This window comes from Schistocerca gregaria, chromosome 2 (assembly GCF_023897955.1).
Source record: "Schistocerca gregaria isolate iqSchGreg1 chromosome 2, iqSchGreg1.2, whole genome shotgun sequence".
NCBI lineage: Eukaryota > Metazoa > Arthropoda > Insecta > Orthoptera > Acrididae > Schistocerca > Schistocerca gregaria.
This window is the reverse complement of record NC_064921.1, coordinates 1039876008-1039900300: the sequence shown is the minus strand read 5'-3', so window position 1 is coordinate 1039900300 and position 24293 is coordinate 1039876008. Positions and strand designations below refer to the sequence as shown.

Sequence of the window (24293 nt, the reverse complement as noted above, 5' to 3'; positions counted from 1 at the left end):
AACATGGTAATGTGTGTATACTTTTCATTAGGTCCATGTATATGCGCTTTTGTTTGTGTGTGTGTGTGTGTGTGTGTGTGTGTGTGTGTGTGTGTGTGTGTGTGCGTGTGTGTGTGTGTGCATTTTATTGAATTCAGGTGGAGAAGCCTACACGATTATTTATCTTAACATGACATCAGTTCCAGTGAATATTACATACTTTATGATGTGGAAATATCTTTTTGAACATGGCATAATTTTTATACAATTCAGGCAAAGCTTAGGTAATTTTTAGAAATACTGTAGTACAGGCAAATTTATTTGAACGTGTCACACTTTTGTGAAATTCAGGTGAAGCTTAAATACATTTTTGACATGGAAATACTGTAGCACTGGCAATATTCTTTTGAACTTGGTGCCATTTTATGCAATTTAGGTGACGCTTACCTTTTGTTGATGCTGTATGTGCACATGAGATGATAGGTAGAGCAATTAAAGTAAACATTTTTGTTAAATAATACAGAGTATGTTTGAACATGTCATAACAAAATTAGATACTGGTACTTTTGAAAATGGCTGCTACATTTTGATTGGCTGTTTCATTTTAATGACTACTGAAATAATGGGTGGAGGCATGATGACATCATGCATTTAGGGTCTTTGACTACAGTCAGCATTGAATTTTATCCAGAAGCCATGTTCCATACTTGCTGCTCTACTACAGTTGTTCAAAGTATTGTCAACATTAAATGGTTAAATGGTAGTTGGAATTTTCACTTCAAGCCGGTGTAAAGGATGAGGCTGTTTTGTAGAACAGTGTTTAATAATTATTAATATATATTACTTATGATGTACAGACTATTTATTGTTCTTTACAGATAAAATATTGTGCCAGCAATCCCATACAATAATAGATTTCAGTTTCTATTTATTACAAATGTAATACTGTATTATTTATTTTCGTGTAACTCTTCTGAAATGCATAGTATGTATATGTAAAATTTCTGCAGTAACTCTCATACAAAATTGTCAGTTCCTTATTGCCATACATATATTTGTTCTAAGATGTAATGCTCAACTAAAGATTTGATCTGTAATCTGTATAATGAAGTGTACAAAATTCTTCAAAAGAACTGTACCTACATGATTTCGTAGTAAAATGTAATGACACCAGTAGAGAGAATGCTGATTGGGAGCAATCTCTCTCTCTTCCTTTCTCTTTTTCCCACACATGTATACACACACACACACACACACACACACACACACACACACACACACACACACACAAAAGCACATGCACAGATGCAATACTAGAATGTACACTAAATTGATGAAGAAATGATGTGAAAAAGCAGTGAAGGAATAAATCTATGACAATAACTTTCTTTATGTTGTGGTAACTCAAATCATTCAGCTGAATGAAAATATTGCACTTTGTTTATGCATGGATCTTTGTCAGGATGCATAATCCACACATTTTGTTGTAGAATCAGTCCATGTGTATATTTACACCATGTCTTGAGTCTGAAACTGGTCTAACATTTCTAATGTATGAACTTTCTTGACATGAAATCACACACTGGAACACATGGTCCTACATCTCACTCTGATTCACAGTCTCGGTGACAGTATGACTAAATGCTGGCAGGAGGCTGTGAACTGCTGCTGACTCCATCACTTGCAGATCGAGCCAGTCTCTCCTTACCAACACCAGGCTCCATTGCGATAGAGATGAACTCTTCAGCAAGATTACGATCGAGGCCTGTGTATGTTTTCTCAACTTCTTCCTCTGTTATTTGTCTCTTCTTCTTTGGCTGAGTTTTTGCGGGCACACTGTTACTGTGCCTGCCATCCAGTGTGTGGTGTCTCCGCTGGTCTTCTACTATCTGTTTCCGTTTTGGTCGAGCCAGCTGTTAAAAAAGAGCAAATTTAAACCACTAATCTCATTCAGTAAAAGAAAAAAAGAATTTATTTCAAGTTTGGTATTTTACAAGTAATCTGTTAAAAAAATCTGTGTTAAGATCTCAAAAATATTTTAAACCACTGCAGGGATGTTACCTTTGTCATTAAATTAGCAAAACACAAGTTACTGTGAATACATAATGCAAGAAATTCTACCAATGTAATGTATCAAAAGCTATTATGAAATAAATGCTCTAGTGTTCTTTTGTGACATAAATACCTAATACTACTGCTGACCTGATGTACGAAAGTTATTTGGTGCACAATGTACATAGCTCCTAATGGCACTTCTTCAATGTCTTCAATATCTACAATGGAAATCAAAAAAAGTTCTGTCTTAGTGGGTTGCTGCAGTGCATGTGCAATATGCCTTGACTCCAGTGTGGGTATATAAGCACTGACGTGTAGACATAAGTTATGTCAAACTACTTGGGGTCCTCAACAACCACAAGGTGTTCTTTCATTGGCTTACAAGTTTAACAAGTATGCCACCTGATTTGTGTATATCTACTGCTATTATAAGGGAATTCAAAAAGGTTTCCAGGAATTGTAATTAACCCATGCATAGGGGACCAGCCACTTTTAAACCTGAGGCTGCAATCATAACATGATACCCTGAGTTATACTTCTGGTACAGTTGCCAGATGTTTTAAACCTCTTGAAGAATGTTAAGGCCAATGGGAAGCATTAACAGGTATGCATCTTCTCAGGTGCTGAGCTTCCAAGAGGATCTCACCAATAGTGCAATAGCTGGATTGTCCTGTATCAAATATGAACAAACCGAACAAGCCATGGCCAGTGCAGAGATGCTTTCTACAAGTGCAACAAGCTTTCCAATCCAGACTGTGAATGCAGAGCTCCAAGCAAGAGTATATATTGCAGTCATCAACTGTTTCATTAGAGCCTATCATGATAGTGAAGAAAATCTCCTACTAGAAACACCAGAGGCTATGCACTGCATTGAGGAACTGAACATTCAGTTATGAAACACATGTAACCTTTTCAAGTTCATTGTTTCTCATTTGCATCATTATACATGTCTTTTGACAATTGTGTGTATTGACCATATACTAAATATAAAGTTCAATAACTTGTATCATTTCTCCAAGCTTGTTCTGAACTAATTGTGGATATAAAGACCCCTTTAGTCTGTATACTTTACTGAATACATACTTACACTTTGACTGTAAGGTAATGACTGTGGTCTAGGTCGTCCATGACGATGTTTTGGCATCGGGTTCATGTAAGGCAATGATGCTGGTATGTGAAAATTGATGACTGATGCTGGCTGCAATTTTGTTGCTGGCGTCTGGATGGCATACAATGGAGCCAATATCTGAAACAAGAAAAGGAAAGGTATTTGTTACCAACAGTGCTTTCATACAGAAATTTAAATAAACAAAGAGAAATGAGGATAAATAAATTTTCCCAATTGTATCTTAATTTATTTATCTATCACACCTCATTGGTGTTATTTAGTATACATGTGGCGTTAATCAACATTGCAAGATGTGAAATGATCATATGGCATTGTTGGCGGGGATGACCCAGTTGTATTTGGTCACCAACTGCAAGTCTTATTTCAATCGGCGCCACATCGGGCAACTTGCAGCCAATGATTAGGATGAAAGGATGGTGAGGACAGCACAACACCCAGTCCCGAAGTGGAGAGAATCTCCAATGCAGTTGGGAATCGAACCCAGGCCCAGTGCATGGGAGGCAAGCACATTACTGCCAAGCTAAGCAGGCAGACACTATTGTGAACATTAACTATTTTAGATTAGATTAGATTTACTTTCATTCCAATTGATCCATAGTGAGGAGGTCCTCCAGGATGTGGAACATGTCAGAAAAACATCAATATATGGCAAATATTTACAACTAAAACAAATAAGCCAATGTACCATTCCACAGGTCCCAAGTGGAATGATCATCGTTTTTTAAGGAACACTATATGCAAGTCATTTTACAAATACTAATGCACTGAATTTAAAATAAAAAAGTTTTTTATCTATTTATAAGGTAATAGACATGTAATCCAAATACTATAATACTTATTTACAATGAATACATTACTGCACTGAAATTGCTCAGAAGTTAGAAACTTCCACATGGGAAAAAAAATATTAAAAAACAAAGATTCCAAGACTTACCAAGCGGGAAAGCACCGGTAGACAGGCACAATAAATAACACACACACACACACACACACACACACACACACACACACACACACACACACACACACATATATATATATATATATATATATATATATATATATATATATATATATATATATATTTTCCACGTGGGAAAAATATATCTAAAAACAAAGTTGATGTGACTTACATTGGAACTGTTTCGGATTGACAGATACGGTTTTCTTTTTGTTTTACAAGACACCCCTATTCCTCGAGTAATCCATGGCTTTTTTGTAGACTTTGCTCTAACCTTGGTAAGTTTTGGGGGAAAACAGTGTTCGAATAAGGTAAGCACTGTATTAGCAAAAGTGTTATATTTTTCATTCATGCTATGAGCACTGTAAACATCAGTCCAGTGAATGTCTCTGAGGAGTGTCCTAAAATAATCAATTTTTGGCTTATTGATTACCCTCTTGAGCTATGATATGGACTCCATGAAACACTGAGAGCATTGAGGAACCATCCTGATCCATGATCACTCAAAGACCTCCAACAGCTCATAGATGATTGCACATTTCATTCAATAATGGGGTCCAGAACACACACATTTAGTTCAGTAGCTGGAGCCAGAACACACACTTATTCATCCAGTAGCTGGTGTAAGGACAAGCACATATCAATTGGTAGCACACTGGAAGAGAGATGAGGATTGGCAGAACTTTTGAGGGCGTAGGACGAGGAAGGGGAAGAGTGTTTTTGGTGAGACCGACACTGAAGTGCCCTCATGTCCATTGAGTATTCCTCAAAACCATACTGCCACAAATCATCAGGTTGATCATGTGGTGCATTGTTATGCTGTAGTTACAGGTCACCCGTGCGATGCTGTAGACAATGAAATTGATGCACGTGATTGAACAGTTAGTTATTATATAGTTTGCAGGTGAGATACAATGGCAGACCTGTTAGGGATCCAGTCTTTCCAGGCAAACATCCCGCACAATAGTCACTTAAAGCTCGACTTTGGGTTTAATGACGCCTATTGGATGGAGGAGTTACTTGTCTCATGTGATGTTTGACATACAGAAGACAATCTCGCAGGACTGAAGACTAGCATGGCAGGAGTCTACATTTTATTAGTTTATCTTGAGCCACAGCTGGCTTCAGACAAATGACCTTTTTGTTGAGCAACAATGTATGCGAATGTATTTATATGCAGAGAGATTAATGTAGGCACATTCTTATATGTTTTTAAGAAACAAGACACAGCATAAAACAAAATTTAGAATCCAGCTGTGGTGATCTCTAATCATATGGTATTCTGTTCAAAACTAATATTAGGCTGCTAAAGCTGTAATAATCTCCAGCCTATTGAGTTATTGATATATATTTCTATCACAGTTGTTGGAGCCCAAACAGAAAACTTATTATTTGTTTTCACCACCATAGTGTAATACGACTCATTACCACAAGGAATGCTTCAAGTATTACACAGCTCTGTTCCTGTTCAATTACTAAACTCTATCACGACTTATCAAGTGTGTGGTGAGTGGAAGTACACTTATTAGGTGGTGGCTTCACAGAAGATGGTTCTGGATAATATGGTTATTTATTCCTCAGTTGTTGTCCAGTATCGAAGTTCATGTGGTTTTCTGTGGTCATGATCAGGTCCAGATATTACTGATTCATATCAGTTGGACCCTGAACGACTGGAAAATCGTGACCTGGTCAGATGAATCCCAATTTCAGTTGGTAATAGCTGATGGTAGGGTTTGAGTGTGGCGCAGATCCCACAAATTAACAAGGCACTATGCAAGCTAGTGGTGGCTCCTTAATGGTGTGGGCTGTGTTTGCATGGAATGGACTAGGTCCTCTGGTCCAACTGAACCGATAACTGACAGCAAGTCGTTACGTTCGGATATTTAGAGATCATTTGCTGCCAATCATGGGCTTCGAGTTCCCAGAAAACGATTGAATTTTTGTGGATGACAATGCACCAAGTCACTGGGGAAGAACATTCTAGGCAACTCGCGCTAATCATCTGGGCAGCTATCGAACCATTGTGGGACATAATCGAGAGATCATTTCGTGTACAAAGTCCTGCACTGGCAACACTTTGGCAGTTACGGACGGCTATAGAGGCAGCATGGCTCAGTATTTCTGCAGGGGACATCTGACGACTTGAGTTCATGCCACGTCGAGATCCTGCATTACACCAGACAAATAAGGTCCGACAGGACATTAGGAAGTGTGTCATGAATTTTGTCAGCTCGGTGTATAGTGCACAGCTGACGCCCGTGAACTTCTGTCTGTTGTGGCCTCTTAAGATTCTATACAAGGGGCGCACTTTGAAGATGATGAGAGCGTAATTTATGCAGTGGAAACATGACTGTGACCACAGAAGAAGAGGTTTTGTGAACATGGAATACATACTGCTACCAAAGTCTGGAGTAAGGTCATAGAAAGTGAAGGAAACTACGTAGCGATGTAATATATGTGAAAGAAATGTTGACTGCTATTACCAAACTCTAACTGTGGAATAAATACATCGAAAAAATTTTGAATCATTCCTTTATTTGCAGATTCATAACACAGGAAACAAAAATTACGTCCGAGCGATGTGTATTGCGTATATATTCATTTGCAACGTGTCCAAACCAGCAATTAAAAAAAAAGTATAACAACAAAATCGTCTGTTTCGGGGGGGATGAGGGGGGGGGAGGTGAGACGGAGGAGGAGGAGTTACTTAGCACTCATTTAGCCGTGTCAATACGTGGTGGAACGCCCCATCCCCTTCGTCGGATGGAGGTCTGAATCCGTCTTGGCATACCACCGATGACATCATCAAGCCAGTGCCGGTTCAGATTGTCCTACTCTTCAATAGCGAATTGCCTAAGTCGCACACAGTATTTGGCCGTTGTCGAAGTCCAAAATCACCTCGTTTCAATAAATCCCACAGAGGTTCGATGGGTTCGCGTCTGGGGAATAGGCAGGCCACTCCATTCTGCTGATCCCAGCAAGCTGAACGAAAGTGTTCACGTGAACAATTCAATGAACACGCGGGATATCATGCGTCAAGATAAAACTGCTTCCAAAATGTTAGCATATGCTCCCATAATTGACTGCAGAATCTTTTCTGTGTACTCTAGAGCAGTGAGATTGCCCTCAACAACAACGTGGGATGTAGGTGAGCTACATCAAACCAGTCTTAGAACTGAAGACCACAACAACAACAACACTAAAAAGTGTAGTAAAAATTGAGATAATTAACTACAAAATTTGAGTTTTTTCTAAACATGAAGTTTAAAATGTAAGAGCACATTCATTTTTTCATAACTTAAATAATTTCTTGAGTTTGATACACATGTAAGCATGGTTTGTATTCTGTGCAAAATTCATCGATGAATATCTCTTACTTATGAAGAAACCTATAGCAACAAACGCAACCAACAGAAGTGAAAAAATATTGAAGTTTCAGATGTACAAAAAAAAAAAAAATAAATAAATAAATAAATAAAAAATAAAATAAAATAAAATAAAATTCTGTAATTTTTTTGAAGTTCCACTGCTATTATTGCGAATCCTGAATCCTTTCTGGTCATGCTGACAAAGTTTTATGAATTTATTCGTAAAAGTATAGACAGTGGAAACTAAAATGTCCTGTGGTGTCCCCCCTGCTGCAGGACGGCCCGTTTGACATCCTACCCCCCTTAACTGAGCAAGCTACTAGGAATACTAGCACAGTGTAGCTCACTTAGAACAGTCTACGGTAGCTTTACTCACGGGCTGCCCCGGCGGCGGCGGCAGCGGCGGCGCCACGAGGACGACGTGGGGCGCGCCGGCTGCCGCGGTGGGCCGGTGCTGCTGGCCCAGCCAGGAGGAGACGAGGCGGCGGCGGCCGCTGGCCACGCTGCTGTGCCACGAGCTGGCGCGGCTGCCGCCGGAGCGCGAGGAGGCGGCCGACCCGCGGGCACACGGGCACGCCAGCCGGTAGGTGCGGCACGCACTCCACACGCACACCGCCACGTGCAGCGCCGACACCGCCAGCAGGCCCGCGTTCATCGGCGACGCGTCCGCCGACCCGGACACCTGCAGCACCCGCACGGCGACACGGGACCAAATTAGGCACAAGTCTCCGTGGTCAGAGAACGAGTCAATGCATGAAATTATAACACGATATTAGAAACAGATAAAGTGAACTATATAAAAACACATTCAGGCGACAAGTCGTAAGTTTAAATAAAGAAAATCAACAATGTAACACTGGAATTTGCTTAATTTTTTAGCTCTTCCAGGAGCTCCTCGACAGAATAGAGCGATTGAGCCATAAGGAAACTCTTCAGTTTAGACTTAAAAGTGTTTGGGCTACTGCTAAGATTTTTGAATTGTTGTGGTAGCTTGTTGTAAATGGATGCAGCAGAATACTGCACTCCTTTCTGCACAGGAGTCAAGGACGTGCATTCCACATGCAGATTTGATTTCTGTATAGTATTAACTGAGTGAAAGCTGCTAACACTTGAGAATAAGCTATTATTGCTAACAACAAACGACGTTAAAGAAAATATATACTGTGAGGGCAATGTCAAAATTCCCTGACTATTGAATAGGGGTCAACAAGAGGTTCTCGAACTTACACCACACATAGCTCGAACAGCCCGTTTTTGAGCCAAAAATACCCTTTTTGAATCAGAAGAATTACCCCAAAAAGTAATATCATACGACATAAGTGTATGAAAATATGCGAAGTAGGATACTTTTGGTGTATTTAAGATACTGTTCTAATGGTAAATAAAGCAGCATTTAGCTTCTGAACAAGATCCTGAACATGGGCTTTCCACAACAGCTTACTATCTATCCGGGCGCCTAGGAACTTGAACTGTTCCGTCTCGCTTATAATATGCCCATTCTGTCTGATCAAAATATCGGTTCTTGTTGAATTGTCAGTTAGAAACTGTAAAAACGGAGTCTTACTGTGACTTAGCATCAAATTATCTTCCACAAGCCACAAACTTATTTCATGAACTACATTATTTGATACTGTTTCAACATTACACACAAGATCCTTCACTATCAAGCTGGTGTCATCAGCAAACAGAAATATTTTTGAATCACCTGTAATACTAGAAGGCATGTCATTTATATAAATAAGAAACAGCAGTGGCCCCAGCACCGACCCTTGGGGAACGCCCCACTTAACAGTGCCCCATTGGGACTGAACATCACTACCACTCTCAATACTACGGAGAATTACCTTCTGCATTCTGTTCTTAAAGGAAGACACGAACCAATTGTAAGCTACTCCCCTTACTTCATAATGGTCCAACTTTTGCAGTAATATTTTGTCGTCAACACAGTCAAAAGCCTTCGTTAAATCAAACAAAACACCTAGCGTTCGCAACCTTTTATTTAATCCGTCCAAAACCTCACAGAGAAAAGAGAATATAGCATTTTCAGTTGTTAAACCATTTCTAAAACCAAACTGTACATTTGACAGCAAATTATGTGAATTTAATTGCTCCAGTAACTTTATATATACAACCTTCTCGATAACTTTAGCAAACACCGATGGCATAGAAATAGGTCTAAAATTGTCCCCTTTTTATAAAGAGGCTTCCTACCGACTACTTTAAGCAATCAGGAAACCGACCACTCGTAAAGGAAAAGTTACAGATATGGCTAAGTACTGGGCTAACATACACAATACTTCAGTATTCTGTTAGATACCCCGTCATATCCATGAGAGTTCTTGGTCTTTAGTGATTTAATTATTAACTCAATCTCCCTCTTGTCCGTATCATGGAGGACCATTTCAGGTAACAGTCTCGGAACACTTTTTTTTTTTAAGAGCGCTATGTGATTCTCTGTTGGGACTAGATTTCTATTTAGTTCACGTGCTATATTCGGAAAGTGATTATTAAATACTGTACATATATGCGACTTATCAGTAAGACAGGCATTCCCACTACGCACTGATTCTATATCCTCGACCTGTCTCTGCAGACCAGCCACTTCCTTTACGACTGACCATATGGTTTTAATTTTATCCTGAGACTTAGCTATTCTATCTGCAAACCAAATACTTTTTGCCTTCCTAATAACTTTTTTAAGCACCTTACAATATTTGTAATGGGCTGCTGCATTTAGATTTTGACTGTTTCCAATGTTTTGATATAACTGCCACTTTGTTCTACAAGATATTCTTATCCCTCTAGTCAGCCACCCAGGCTGCCTGTTTGTGGTAGTATCCTGTTTTGAACGTTCAAGCGGAAAGCAACTTTCAAAGAGCACGAGAAAAGTCTTGAGGAAAGCATTGTATTTATCGTGTACTGTATCAGAACTATAAACATCTTGCCACTCTTGTTCCTTGATAAGGTTTACAAAGGTCTCTAAAGCAACTGGATCAGCAGTACATCTACTTTGCTATGCTGTAGTTCACATTTAAGGGCCTGGCAGAGGGTTCGTCGGACCACGTTGAAACTCGTTCTCTACCGTTCCACTCTCGAACAGCGTGCGGGGAAAAAATTACTTAAATCTTTCTGTACGAGCTCTGATTTTGAATAAATTGTCCTGATGCGACGGAAACCGGTAGATGTCATGTACCTTCACAGACAGACAAATCACAATTTCAGAAAAATTGGATGATTTATTCGAGACAAACAGCTTCACAAATTGAGCAAGTCAGTAAAGCGTTGGTCCACCTCTGGCCCTTATGTATGCAGTTATTCGGCTCGAAATTGACTGATAGAGTTGTTACATGTCCTCCTGAGGGATATAGTGCCAAATTCTGTGCTAGTGGCGCTTTATCCTCAAAATCCGAAGTTGGTTGGAGACCCTGTCCATAATGCTCCAGAGCTTCTCAAATGTGGAGAGAGTCAGCGACCATACTGGCCGAGGTAGGGTTTGTTAAGCACGAAGACAAACTGCACAAACTTTGGCTGTGTGCGGGTGGGCATGATCTTGCTGGAATGTAAGTTCAGGACGGCCTGGCACGAAGGGCAACAAAACGAATCGTTGACGTACCTCTGTGCTGTAGGAAGCGGCGCCTAACAACCAAAGGTGTCGTGTTGCGAAAAGAAATGACACCTCAGGCCGTCACTCTTGATTGTCGGGCTGTATAGCAGGCGACAGTCAGGTTGGTTTATCCACCGATGTCTGGGTGCCTCGAGACACGTCTTCAACCTGGAATATCATTGGCTGGGGCAGAAATGTCTTCGGTGACGATTTCCGCTTCAAAGTTAGCCCCTATGACCAGCGAAGACGACACCTGGTGACGAACACACTTCCCACACCGAGAGACCAGTTTGTTGATACCGTCACTGTAGAATGTACCAATTTGCTGACCGAGTACAACCTCATGTCTGCCTGCACCGGTTCATCACTAACAAAGTTAAGGGAAGGTTTACTATCTTTTGGATCAAAAAATCCATTTTTAATTGCATTTTTGGATCCATAAAACTGTTTAGAATCGACCCCTCGAACGGTTTTTTCGAATACAGAACGGAAATGTTTGTTACTCGCGGTTGAACAAAGAAATGCACCTGTCTGAAATCAGCCTTTCTCACGCACCAGTTTTTATCGGGACTTTCGACTTTGTAGTCGCGAAAAATTATTCTATGTGCTTGCCCAAGGATCAAGTTATCAAGGAGCTTACGTAGTACTACGGCTTGGCAATCCGACGGCATTCCAGTTCGGTGCTGCAGATGAAAAAGGCAATTTGGGCAACGTATTTCCACAAGTGTTCGAACGATGACCACCCACAACACAGAAATTGTCCGGCTGGGGAAACTAGTTGGTGCAAGTGGCGCATCGTCGAGGCTACTGGACATCTGGACGAATACCAACACGACCAGCCACTCTGCAAAGAAGTTCAAAAACTGATTCATCCGATCTACGAGGCCCTCCCGGAGGACGAGTTATTGTACCGGTGCTTGGGAGGAAACACAAAATTCAAATGAAAGTTTGAGCGCGTGTGTTTGGAAGTTAGCCCCCAAGCATTTGCATTCTGGTGCAAAGACTGTGGAGATTGCGACTTTCCTGGTAGTGAGCAGCTTCAACGAAGGGTATTCAGGAATTCTGAAGACTATGACAACGATCGACGTCACCCTGTGACTCTATTCGAAGCAGTTCGCCAAGCATTCGGACGACCACCAGAGCCAAGCGGCCGAAAACCACTTGTCACCGGCCGTGTGAGAGGCTCTGGAGCAGCGCAGGATGGCCCAGATCGAGCAGAATGCTCTCTATGAGGAAGAGGAAGGACTAGTTTATGGACCCGGAATAGCAGATTGAACGTAAGTTGCGTAATATTGCATTTATATGTAGCCAAAACTTCAAACGCGTTTTTCTCGAAATAACTTTTTTTATCGTGCGGTATGGTAACTTCAAAACTACTTAACCAATTGGTATGATTCTTTGTTTACGACGGAGCTAACTAAATTGTTTAGGAGTTGTACCACTTTTATTCCGATTCAACAACTATAAACATTTTTAGTTGGGCGACGAAGTCGAGAAATCGATGAAAAAAACCCTATTTTGTTTCAAATGGCCGCCATTTTGTTTCCTATGGTCTAAATAACTTAAGCGAGGTACAACTCCCAAGAAATTTTATATACTTCGCTAAAGTCTACTCACTTTCTATTTCAGACGAGCCGGCTGACCTGTGAAGAGGTCTACATCGAAATTTTGTTTCGTTTCAGCGACGGTCGAAAAAAATTCTAGTTTGTAGAAGAAATATCAATAAATATTTTGACCAATTTTGACATTGATATCTGTAACACAACGCGAGAAAAAAATTCTCAACGAACATGCTTTTTTCGGGCCAAAGGCAGTAAACCTCCTCTTAAGTCTTCGAAGGTGTTCTTTAAGTTTTGGGAACAGTTCCATGTTGGGCCAAGTCGGGAATGTGTGCAGGACGATCGATGACAGCGAACCTTAGGCATAGGACTGTTACAGATGTCGCAGCGTTCGTGAGTGTTCTGGCATTGTCCTGCTGAAGGAGGTGGCCGTACTCCTCGACTTCGAAACTCGACTAAAGCACGCTGTTTCTCAGGCACCGACGTTGTCGCGTTACACACCGGCGTGTTACAGCCTACAATTCGGAGCCCTCTAGCGGTAGAGGGCTGCTAATATGTAGACACGAAGAATAAAGATTTAGAATGTTAATATCGTTCGTTTTATTTAAAAAGCTTTAACAGTTTTCACGTAAGAAGGTCGGAGGTATTACTTTCCAGCATGCTCTCGTATATCTTCTCCACTCCAGCCATCGTCAGTAAGTTTGCTGTACGAACAGCAAAACTCCTCGACTATTTTCAGCTTATCATTTCCTGATCTAAATCTATCAGCGTCACCTTGTATTACTTTTGTTAATATGTAACTTTTAACCTAACACTTGCCATTACGTCCAACTGCTCGTCCAAGCCCTACCCGTATACGGCATAATTACAGTATTGGCGACTCCCAAAACTATTTTTTTTATTATTCCTTCAACAGTGTAGCACACTGGGAATAAACCGAACGACGTTACATTATCTTAAAGAGACTGGAGTCATATTCGAAAGGGGTGGAGGTTCAAATTTCCATTCCGCCATTGAACTTTATCGTGATTTCCTAAATTACTTCGAGCAGATTTCCGGGATGGTTCCTGCTATATGGCCACGGATGTACCATCGTAGTCACATTAGACCGGTACGTATGTGAATTCCTGTGTGTGTGAATTATGTATTTATTTCTTGTTCTTGAATTGTAACAGTATGGCATGCCCAGTATCCCTGTAAAAGTGACTTATGAATAAATAAAACTACTACTACTGTTGCTGCTGCTAATAGATGTAGTATCTCAATTTTAGTGCAGTCCGTGTTATATACTTGTGTGTGGAAAAGAATAAATGCAAGATTGTTTCTACAAGGTCCACTCCCGAATGACTCCACAGCAGATGGCTGTTGGGAATGTTCCCTCGGTGTTTAGAACGAATATTTAATACATTGTAAACTACTAAGGTACTTATGATAGAGAGCAACCAGCGTAAATTGTTATTTTACGTGCTTTACCACCAACTCACGATGAACATGTTCAGTCGTCTTATACAGTAATTACGTCCTGTAATTTTGATTTTCCTAAGTTTTATCGGACTTAGTTTCCGAGTAGCACATTGCTTAAAACTGGAAATAATGCAATGAAATAATTATGCTTTCAATTGCAGTTCGTTGCAATTCGTGTATTGCGCAAATAATTCTCAAACATAAAAAAAGACACGTGTTATTCTAAAGACATAAGACAGTTTAAGTACTTCTATTACAGAAAGAATGACTACGGTTATTTTCATAGACAGTGCCTCTTTTCATTCAGAGGTGTGCCCGCATCTCGTGGTCGTGCGGTAGCGTTCGCGCTTCCCACGCCCGGGTTCCCGGGTTCGATTCCCGGCGGAGTCAGGGATTTTCTCTGCCTCGTGATGGCTGGGTGTTGTGTGACGTCCTTAGGTTAGTTAGGTTTAAGTAGTTCTAAGTTCTAGGGGACTGATGACCTAAGATGTTAAGTCCCATAGTGCTCAGAGCCATTTGAACCATTCAGAGGTGTAAATGCGAATTACTTGGAGAAAAGGAAAAACCTGTTCCTTGGCATGTGCCATAAAAGGAAAAGAATCATGAATTATTGCTCGCTTAATGTGCGAGATACAGCACGATATTCCTTCGCTTCTAATGACCTCAAGGTCGACGAAACATTGTACTCTCTTTATTTCATTTCATAAATTTTTATTTCCTAATACATTACGCGTGCACCTTTCAGTTCAAATAAATTACCTATACAGGGTGGTCCATTAAACGTGACCGGGCCAAATATCTCACGAAATAAGCGTTAAACGTAAAAAGTACAAAGAACGAAACTTGTCTATCTTGAAGGGGGAAACCAGATGGCACTATGGTTGGCCCGCTAGATGACGCTGCCATAGGTCAAACGATCATCAACTACGTTTTTTTTAAATAGGAACTCCCATTTTTTATTACATATTCGTGTAGTACGTAAAGAAATATGAATATTTTTGTTGGACCACTTTTTTCGCTTCGTGATAGATGGCGCTGTGATAGTCAGAAACATATAGTTCACAATTTGAGACAAACAGTTGGTAACAGGTAGGTTTTTAAAATTTAAATACACAACGTAGGTACGTTTGAACATTTTATTTCGGTTGTTCCAATGTGATACATCAACCTTAGTGAACTTATCATTTCTGAGAACGCATGCTGCTACATCGTGATTACCTGTAAATACCACATTAGTGTAATAAATGCTCAAAACAATGTCCGTCAACCTCAATGCATTTGGCAATACGTGTAACGACATTCATCTCAACAGCGAATAGTTCGCCTTCCGTAGTGTTCGCACGTGTATTGATAATGCGCTGACGCATGTTGTCAGGCGTTGCTGGTGGATCACGAAAGCAAATATCCTTCAACTTGCCGCACAGAAAGAAATCCGTGGACGTCACATCCGGTGAACATTCGGGCCATGGTACGGTGCTTCGACGAGCAATCCACCTGTCATGAAATATGCTATTCAATACCGCTTCAACTGCACGCGAGCTATGTGCCGGACTTCCATCATGTTAGAAGTACATCGCCATTCTCTCATGCAGTGAAACATCTTGTAGTAACATAGGTAGAACATTACGTAGGAAATCAGCATACATTTCACCATTTAGATTGTCATCGATAAAATGGGCGCCAAGTATCCTTCCTTCCATAATGCCGCACCATACGTTAACCCGCCAAGGCCGCTGATATTCCACTTGTCGCAGCCATCGCGGATTTTCCGTTGCCAAATAGTGCATATTATGCCGGTTTACGTTACCGCTGTTGTTGAATGACATTTTGTCGCTAAATAGAACGCGTGCAAAAAATCTGTCATCGTCCCGTAATTTCTGTTGTGCCCAGTTGCAGAACTGTACACGACGTTCAGAGTCGTCGCCATGCAGTTCCTGGTGCATATAAATATGGTACGGGTGCAATCGATGTTGATGTAGCATTCTCAAAACCGACGTTTTTGAGATTCCCGATTCTCGCGCAATTTGTCTGCCACTGAAGTGTGGATTAGCAGTGACAGCAGCTAAAACACCTACTTGGGCATCATCATTTGTTGCAGGTCCTAGTTGACGTTTCACATGTGGCTGAACACTTCCTGTTTACTTAAATAACGTAACTTTCCGGCGAACGGTCCGGACACTTGAACGATGTCGTCCAGGATACCGATCAGCATACATAGCACACGCCCGTTGGGCATTTTGATGACAATAGTCATACATCAACACGATATCGACCTTTTCCGCAATTGGTAAACGGTCCATTTTAACACGGATAATGTATCACGAAGCAAATACCGTCCGCACTGGCGGAATGTTGCGTGACACCACGTACTTATAAGTTTGTTACTATTACAGCGCCATCTATCACCAAGTGAAAAAAGTGGTCCAACTAAAATATTCATATTTCTTTACGTATTACACGAATATGTAATAAAAATAGGGGTTTCTATTAAGAAAAAAACGCAGCTGATATCCGTTTGACCTATGGCAGCGCCATCTAGCGGGCCAACCATAGCCAGAGGTGTTTCGTTCTTTGCAGTTTTTTCGTTTGATGCTTATTTCGTGAGATATTTGCCCCGGTCACTATCAATGGACCACCCTGTACATTGGAGTAATATAGGGGAACGTATCCAATTTATTTTTCAAGTACTGTTACGGCGACTTGTGAAGCAGCATCACTAAATTACGGCACAACTCCAGATGCTACGTCTCAGCTCGTGATTTTTATTCCGCAGTTCAGGTGTAATGAAACGCTTCGCATGCTTATTTGCATTTCCTAACCACCCGAAATGAGGCGTGCACTTGTGGCAGAGTGTCATAAAATTCTACCTTGCGGCCCAAGACTGTCGGCTTTTTGCGGTCTCCGCAAAGGCGCGGGCCACAGCTTTCGTGGTATTTTAAAGGGACGTACGCCGCCATTCGAACCCGAACGGCCGTTTATTATCCACATTCCAGGTGGAATTGCAGCACTGCTCTGACGCGCTTCTCAACCGCGACCAATTACCGTGCAGCCGCCAAGAACACGCTGGGGGAAGAAACTAGGTTAGCGAGGCGCCGCAAGCAAATTTAAGCGGGGGGAGAAAATCGCATCTAAAGTGAAAGTCTCAGTCGAGCGTACAAACTTAACGTCCGATCCGACCGCCTGGAATAAACGGGTTTCGAGATGGGGGCTTCGTTCTTGATGAGTTACGGATACGGTATGAGCGTGCTGGATGGGCTTTTTTACTCTCTAGTGGCTGCGATGTCTCCCGGGTACTCCGGTGAGACGAGGCTATTCGCGCTGCCCCAAACAAAAAGACAAAATTCGATCCTCATGTTCGCATTAAGGAACGCTTATAGCTTTAACTTTCGTCACTCTTTTTCTTTTCGTCAGGGGACTGGTAATTTTCGTACACCCTCAACACCTAACGTTAAGAAACGTCCATATGAAGAAAGACGAAACTGTGTATTACACACTGTTTTCGTTAATGTTTCAGAATATAAGAAGTGTCACGTTATTTTCTAACTTGTATCGACTGATACTGCAAGGTTTGTTTTTCACAGGTCGCGTCCAGAGAGTGACACTTAATACCTTGCAGAGTATTTCTTGCGCTAGTATTTTACCATTAGAACAGTGTTTGCAATAAGTGGTAGTCCAACACGAAAATTAACCTCCTTTGTTTATTTTAATTGGCTTATCTTACACACCACTATATTTTGGAGTAACTGTTCCTGTTTGTAAAGAATATTTTGGCTCAGAAGGCGCAGTTCGAGCAATAAGTAGTGTAAGTTCGCGAACCTTTTGTTTGTCCCTGTCCAGGAGCCTGGGGATTCTGAAACTGGCCACTCAACATATATTTTCTTCAATATAGCTTGTTGTTAACAATATGAGATCATTCCTAAGAATTAGCAGCTTTCACTCAGTAAATCCTAGGCAGAAATCCAGTCTGCATTTTGATGGCACTTCCTTGACTCTTGCGCAGTAAGGTGTGCTGTATTTTTCTGCGTCCATTTTCAATAAGCTACCAAAATTATTAAAAATTCCTAGCAGCAATCCTCACACTGTCAGGTCTAAACTGAAAAGTTTCCTCAGGCCTCCCCTCTTCGATTTTGTCAGGGAGTTTCTTGAAACGATCTAAGCAGAGTCTTGTTTTATAATGTTGATTATGTTAATATGTACTCAGTAGCTTGACATCTGCATAGGATTTGTGTAAATTTTATTTGATTTATTATTAACTTTTGTAACATTAATTTCATGTGCTGGCACGTTCCTGACCGTAGAAATCAGCGCCTCTAATTGGTCTCATGTAACTAGAAGTGTAAAACAAGAGTCCAGCGTGTTAGGGATATAGGCTCAGATGTTGTGATAGTTGGTATCTAATTATTTCAGTTGTCTCTTCCCTACTTTCAGCAGTCTTCCCACAAACACAACACATAATTTACTGCCTGATACTCCCTGCACGGTCGTAACTGCACTACGAAGTGGACTTCGCCTGTCAGTATAGACTAACCGCCAGGTGTCTGTGCATCCACTCTTCAGTATCTCACTTGCTGCCCAGGTGCAAACAAACATTAGTGGCAAGCTTGTCCCGCACGCACTTGGAGGTACTAACCAACCTAAAAACATACTACTCCTACTGCTTAAAATAATTCATCTGCAAATGAAGTAACACTGTTCAGTACTGGTCAGTCATCAATAAAAGTATCTACACTTATACCCTAATACTATATATATTCCACCAGATAGTCTACATGTAGCAAAATATGTGGCTTTACTGCTATTTTCTGAAGGAAAGAAGAGCTAGAGAGACAGCTCGAACGGCTACAACCTTATAAAATGATTTACAAACAAGGAGAGGTGTATGCTGTATTGCTCATCAAAGCCAATTATCTGTAGTACTCTGCATGTATTAACAATCAGGTTTGACGGTTAAGGATTCCAAAAGACTACAGAGGCACAAGCTGCTGAATAAACACCAAGCAATAGATAACTGTGACACCAAATTTATGGGACCCACTGCATAAAAGAAGGTTCAAATGGCTCTGAGCACTATAGGCCTTAACTGCTGAGGTCATCAGTCCCCTAGAACTTAGAACTACTTGAACCTAACCAACCTAAGGAAGTCACACACGTCAATGCCCGAGGCAGGATTCGAACCTGTGACCACAGTGGTATCGCGGTTTCAGACTGCAGCCCCTAGAACCGTTCGGCCATTCCACACGGCTCCCCCTGCACAAGTAATAATAATAATAATAATAATGTCGTGTGACTAGGGTCTCCCATCGGGTAGACGGTTCGCCTGGTGCAGGTCTTTCGATTTGACGCCACTTCGGCGACCTGCGCGTCGGTGGGGATGAAATGATGATGATTAGGACTACACAACATCCAGTCCCTGAGGGGAGAAAATCTCCGACCCAGCCGGTAATCGAACCCGGGCCCTAAGGAATGACATTCTGTCGCGCTGACCACTCAGCTACCGGGGGCGGACCCCCATGCACAAAAATTACGAGTATCTACCTGTTGTTTATTACAAATGGACTTCCAGCATCAGCGACAAAGACAAGAAGCAAGATAAAATAGGGAGACAGCAGTAACACGTCCAGCACCAACTCGCTCCATATTGCCGCAGGTGTGCTTCATCAACATCCGACTCCCTGTGGCAACAGTCCGCAAGGGACATACCGCGGTGACGTAATAACAGCCTGCGGATTCGTGCAATTGTCTTCCACAACGGGGACAGCAGTTACGCTGAGGGAGCTCGCAGTAGGAAGCACTGTCGCCGTGGCGCTTGCAGAGTGGTGCGAGCGGCCGTGATCAGGTGCCAGCACAGATTTCCCCCCGGGCCAGACGGCGTGAGTTACCAGTTTCTTCGTCCGCTGCTCGCGTCTGACGAGGCAAACAAACCGTGACGCTCCAGTTTAACGGCGAGCCGCTATCTCGCTTCGCCAAGGACGGACAGCTAGCTCCCTCTCTACGCGCGTTCCACAGAAGCCAGGAGTCAAGGATACGCCGGTGGACGTACACATGATCTCTGTAACAAAGTGCTTTCTCACGTGTTTCTTTACTCCTCTTATAATACGCTCTGCGGCGTAGCACCTCTATTTTCTTCTGTATACTAAATTGTTGTACACGTGTCAACATCAGCACATATACACTGCGAATCACGCGAAGTGAGTACTTGTGTGTTGTGTTGTTGTATCTACACTACTGGCCTGGGCATTGAGTCAAACAGAGCTTAGATGGCGTCTACAGGTATTGTTGCCCACGCAGCTTCAACATGATACCACAGTTCACCGAGGGTAGTGACTGGCTTATTGTGACGAGCCAGTTGCTCGGCCACCATTGACCAGACGTTTTCAGTTGCTGAGAGATCTGGAGAATGTGCTAACCAGGGCAGCAGTCGAACATTTTCTGTATCCAGAGAGGCCCGTACAGGACCTGCAACATACGGTCGTGTACTATCCTGCTGAAATGTAGCGTTTCGCAGGGATCGAATGAAGGGTAGAGCCACGGGTCGTAACACATCTCAAATAACGTCCACTGTTCAAAGCGCCGTCACTGCGAACAAGAGGTAACAAATGGCACGCTATACCACCACGCTGAGTGATACGCCAGTAAGGCGGTGACGAATATACGCTTTCAATTTGCGTTCACCGCGATGTCGCCAAACACGAATGCGACCATCATGATGCTGTAAACAGAACCTGGATTCATCAGAAAAAATGACGTTTTGCCATTCGTACACTCAGGTTCGTCGTTGAGTACACCACCACAGGCGCTCCTGTCTGACATGCAACGTCAAGGATAACCGCAGCTGTGATCTCCGAGCTGATAGTACATGCTGATGCAAACGTCGTCGAACTGATCGTCGAGATGGTTGAAGTGTCGCAAACGGCCCCATCTGTTGACTCAGGGATCGAGATGTGGCTGCATGATCCGTTACAGCCATGCGGATAAGATGCCTGTCATCTCGACTGCTAGTGATACGAGGCCGTTGGGATCCAGCACGGCGTTCCGTATTACCCTCCTGAACCCATCGATCCCATATTCTGCTAACATCCATTGGATCTCGACCAACGCGAGCAGCAATGTCGCCATACGATAAACCGTAACCGCGATAGGCTACAATCCGGCCTTTATCAAAGTCGGAAACGTGATGGTACGCATTTCTCCTCCTTACAGGAAGCATAACAACAACGTTTCACCAGGCAACGCCGGTCAACTGCTGTTTGTGTATGAGAAATAGGTTGGAAACTTTCCTCATGTCAGCACGTTGTAGGTGTCGCCACCGGCGCCAACCTTGTGTGAATGCTCTGAAAAGCTAATCATTTGCATATCACAGCATCTTCTTCCTGTCGGTTAAATTTCGCGTCCGTAGCACGTCATGTTCGTGGTGCAGCAATTTTAATGGCCGGTAGTGTATATATTAATCATTTTCCCCGTTATATCACAAATGGAGTTCGAGAAAATGATTGCTTATACGAGGGTCAGTCAAAAAGTAATGCCTCCTATTTTTTTTCTACGTTTAATTGTCAGGAAATTTAAATGCAATTACATAGGTTGAAAACCACAACATTGAGGATTATTTTGTCATTTTTCCATGTAATCTCCGCCCATCTCTACAGTTTTGGTCCATCTTTGAACAAGGGCATGTATCCCAGCACGGTAAAAATCACAGCTCTGCTTCCTAAGCCATTGACGCACGGATGTTTTGACGGCCTCCTCATCTTCAAAATGAATCCCACGATGAGCTTCTTTTAGTGGCCCGAACAGATGGAAGTCTGATGGTGCCAGGTCAGGGCTGTATGGGGGATGAGGCAAAACTTCCCATCCAATTTTGACAATATCGTCAGAGGTGTGACGACTGGTGTGTGGTCTTGCATTGTCATGCAAAAGAAGAACATCTGCCATTGATTTTGTTGGGCGAACTCGCTGAAGACGTGCTTTAAGTTTTTTGAGGGTTGTGACGTATTGAACAGAATTTATTGTGCATACCTGCTCCAAAAAATCAACCAGAATCACACCCTCTGTATCCCAGAAAACTGTTGCCATAACTTTCCCTGCCGATCGCACAGTTTTGAATTTTTTCTTCCTCGGCGAGCTTGTGTGACGCCACTCCATTGACTGCCTCTTTGATTCGGGTTCAAAAAAATGCACCCATGTTTCGTCCCCAGTCACAATTTTTTTCAGAAACTCATCTCCCTCCAAACGGAAGCGCTGCAAGTGTTGGGAGGCTATTGTTTTCCTTGCCTCTTTATTCTGATCGGTTAACATTCTTGGAACCCACCGTGCACAAACTTTTGAGTACCCCAATTGTTTAATAATCGTGATCACACTGCCTTTACTAAGAGAAATAATGCGACACACTTCATCTGCAGTCACTCGACGGTCACCACGAATGATGTCATGAACTTGCTGAATGTTGTGTGGAGTCACTGCACTCACCGGCCTGCCGCTCCGCTTTTCGTCAGTCAACGGTGTTTGCCCTTCAGCTTCCTTACAACGACGAACCCATCGTCTAACAGTGCTGACATCCACTGTCACAACACCATACACCTTCTTCAGTCTTTCATGAATGCGTATGGGCGTTTCACCTTCTGCATTCAAGAATTCAATCACACAACGCTGTCTCAAACGAACATCGATGTCGGCCATCTTACAAACTTCTGCTGTGCTGCCACCTGTTGACACAGAAAGTTACTACTTCAGTGGATTGTAGAAGAAGGTTTGAGGAATGGCGCCAAATTCTAATTTTTCACTTAACTTAATTTTTTTAAGTAGAAAAAAAATGGGAGGCATTACTTTTTGACCGACCCTCGTACATACGTGCGCGTGCTGTAATTTGTTTAATTTTAATCGCACGGAGTGGCCGTGAGGTTAGAGGCGCCATGTAACGGATTGCGCGGTCTCTCCTGCAGAAGGTTCGAGTCCCCCCTCGGGCATGGGTGTGTGTGTTGTTCTTAGTATAAGTGAGTGTAAGTCTAGGGACCGATGGCCACAGCAGTTTGGCCACATGACTTTTTTTTTTATTTTAGCTTCACGACCTCTGCGAGGTTCTTACGTAGGAACCCGTACTGAATCATGCTTCTTCGATGTTTTTTGTAAGTAAGTTCTCGCGAGATGTACGGCGCCTTCTAGGGGTGTCAGCCGCTAAAGACTTTTCAACATATCGTTCCGCTCTTTCTTGCCAATAAAAGATACCTGCAACGTTATTTTCTAAAAAAAAAGCTGACATTTGTCAACTGCGGCCTTTCTAAATATTTGTATAATAATATATTACGTCGCGATCGATTAAATATATACAAAATATTTAGGTTTTCTCAAATAGCTGTCATTTTTAGATATGATAAAATCCAACAAAAGACTTCATACGTGTAAGAAAAACAGTTACGGTCTTCGAACATCTTGAAGTGAATTAAAATATTTGAATGGATGTATATCATACCGCCACACGGCAAAAAATAATTTACTTTTATTCATCTTTCGCAATGAAAAACGTAATCTTTTAAGTCACGCATCCCCGATGAAGCTACGATCGTTATCCTAATTTTGAAGCAATATCGCTGCACTCGTATGAAAACAAACATAAGCAGATTCAGTTATCAGTTTATGATACGCCTTTGGTGTGACAACGTAAGGAATAGTGTAAAGAACTATCAATTTGTGCACTCAGTGGCCAATAGGAAAAAAAAGCATGTGAGAATGAACGTACGTATATGTGACAGTTACTTATATCTGATTTTTGTGTATCTATAACGCGCATACATATCAGTGCCGCTTGTTAACGTGTCTCCGCACATTGCATTTTAACTGTTTCGTTCAGAAACTGCAGCTGATAATAACTACAGTATGTACTTGATGTCAAGGAAGCTTCTTTAAACCTGACATAATGGTATTCGTATATGCTATACGGAACAATTCACCTTCATTTTGATACGTACTATTTCTTATAAATTCCTGTTTTATGTATGTGGCTTGAAGATTATCGCTTGACCGAAACGGGTTGTCGATAAGTAAACCCAAATTGCAGCAGTTTTAGTAGTTTCGTGATGCCGTTCTCCAAAGCGCAACTGTCTGTGTCAAAGAAACTCTGTTAAAACTGTTCTCCACACTTACTTAACTAGGGCTAAAATTATTAATTCCTTTGTAATGCTCT

The 24293-nt window shown here is 41.9% G+C and overlaps 1 protein-coding gene across 1 annotated transcript in view; it reads right to left on the bottom strand.

The window, feature by feature from the left end:
* Window positions 1-264: 264 nt before the first annotated feature.
* LOC126336094 (uncharacterized) overlaps window positions 265-24293 on the bottom strand; it is a 53257-nt gene continuing 29228 nt past the window's right edge. The window contains exons 3-5 of the mRNA XM_049999575.1: window positions 7869-8174; window positions 3122-3280; window positions 265-1892 (exon numbers count right to left, since the gene is read on the bottom strand). Of these exons, the coding sequence (XP_049855532.1) occupies window positions 1617-1892; window positions 3122-3280; window positions 7869-8174 (741 nt within the window). The 3' untranslated portion in view covers window positions 265-1616. The remainder of the gene's footprint in view (window positions 1893-3121; window positions 3281-7868; window positions 8175-24293) is intronic.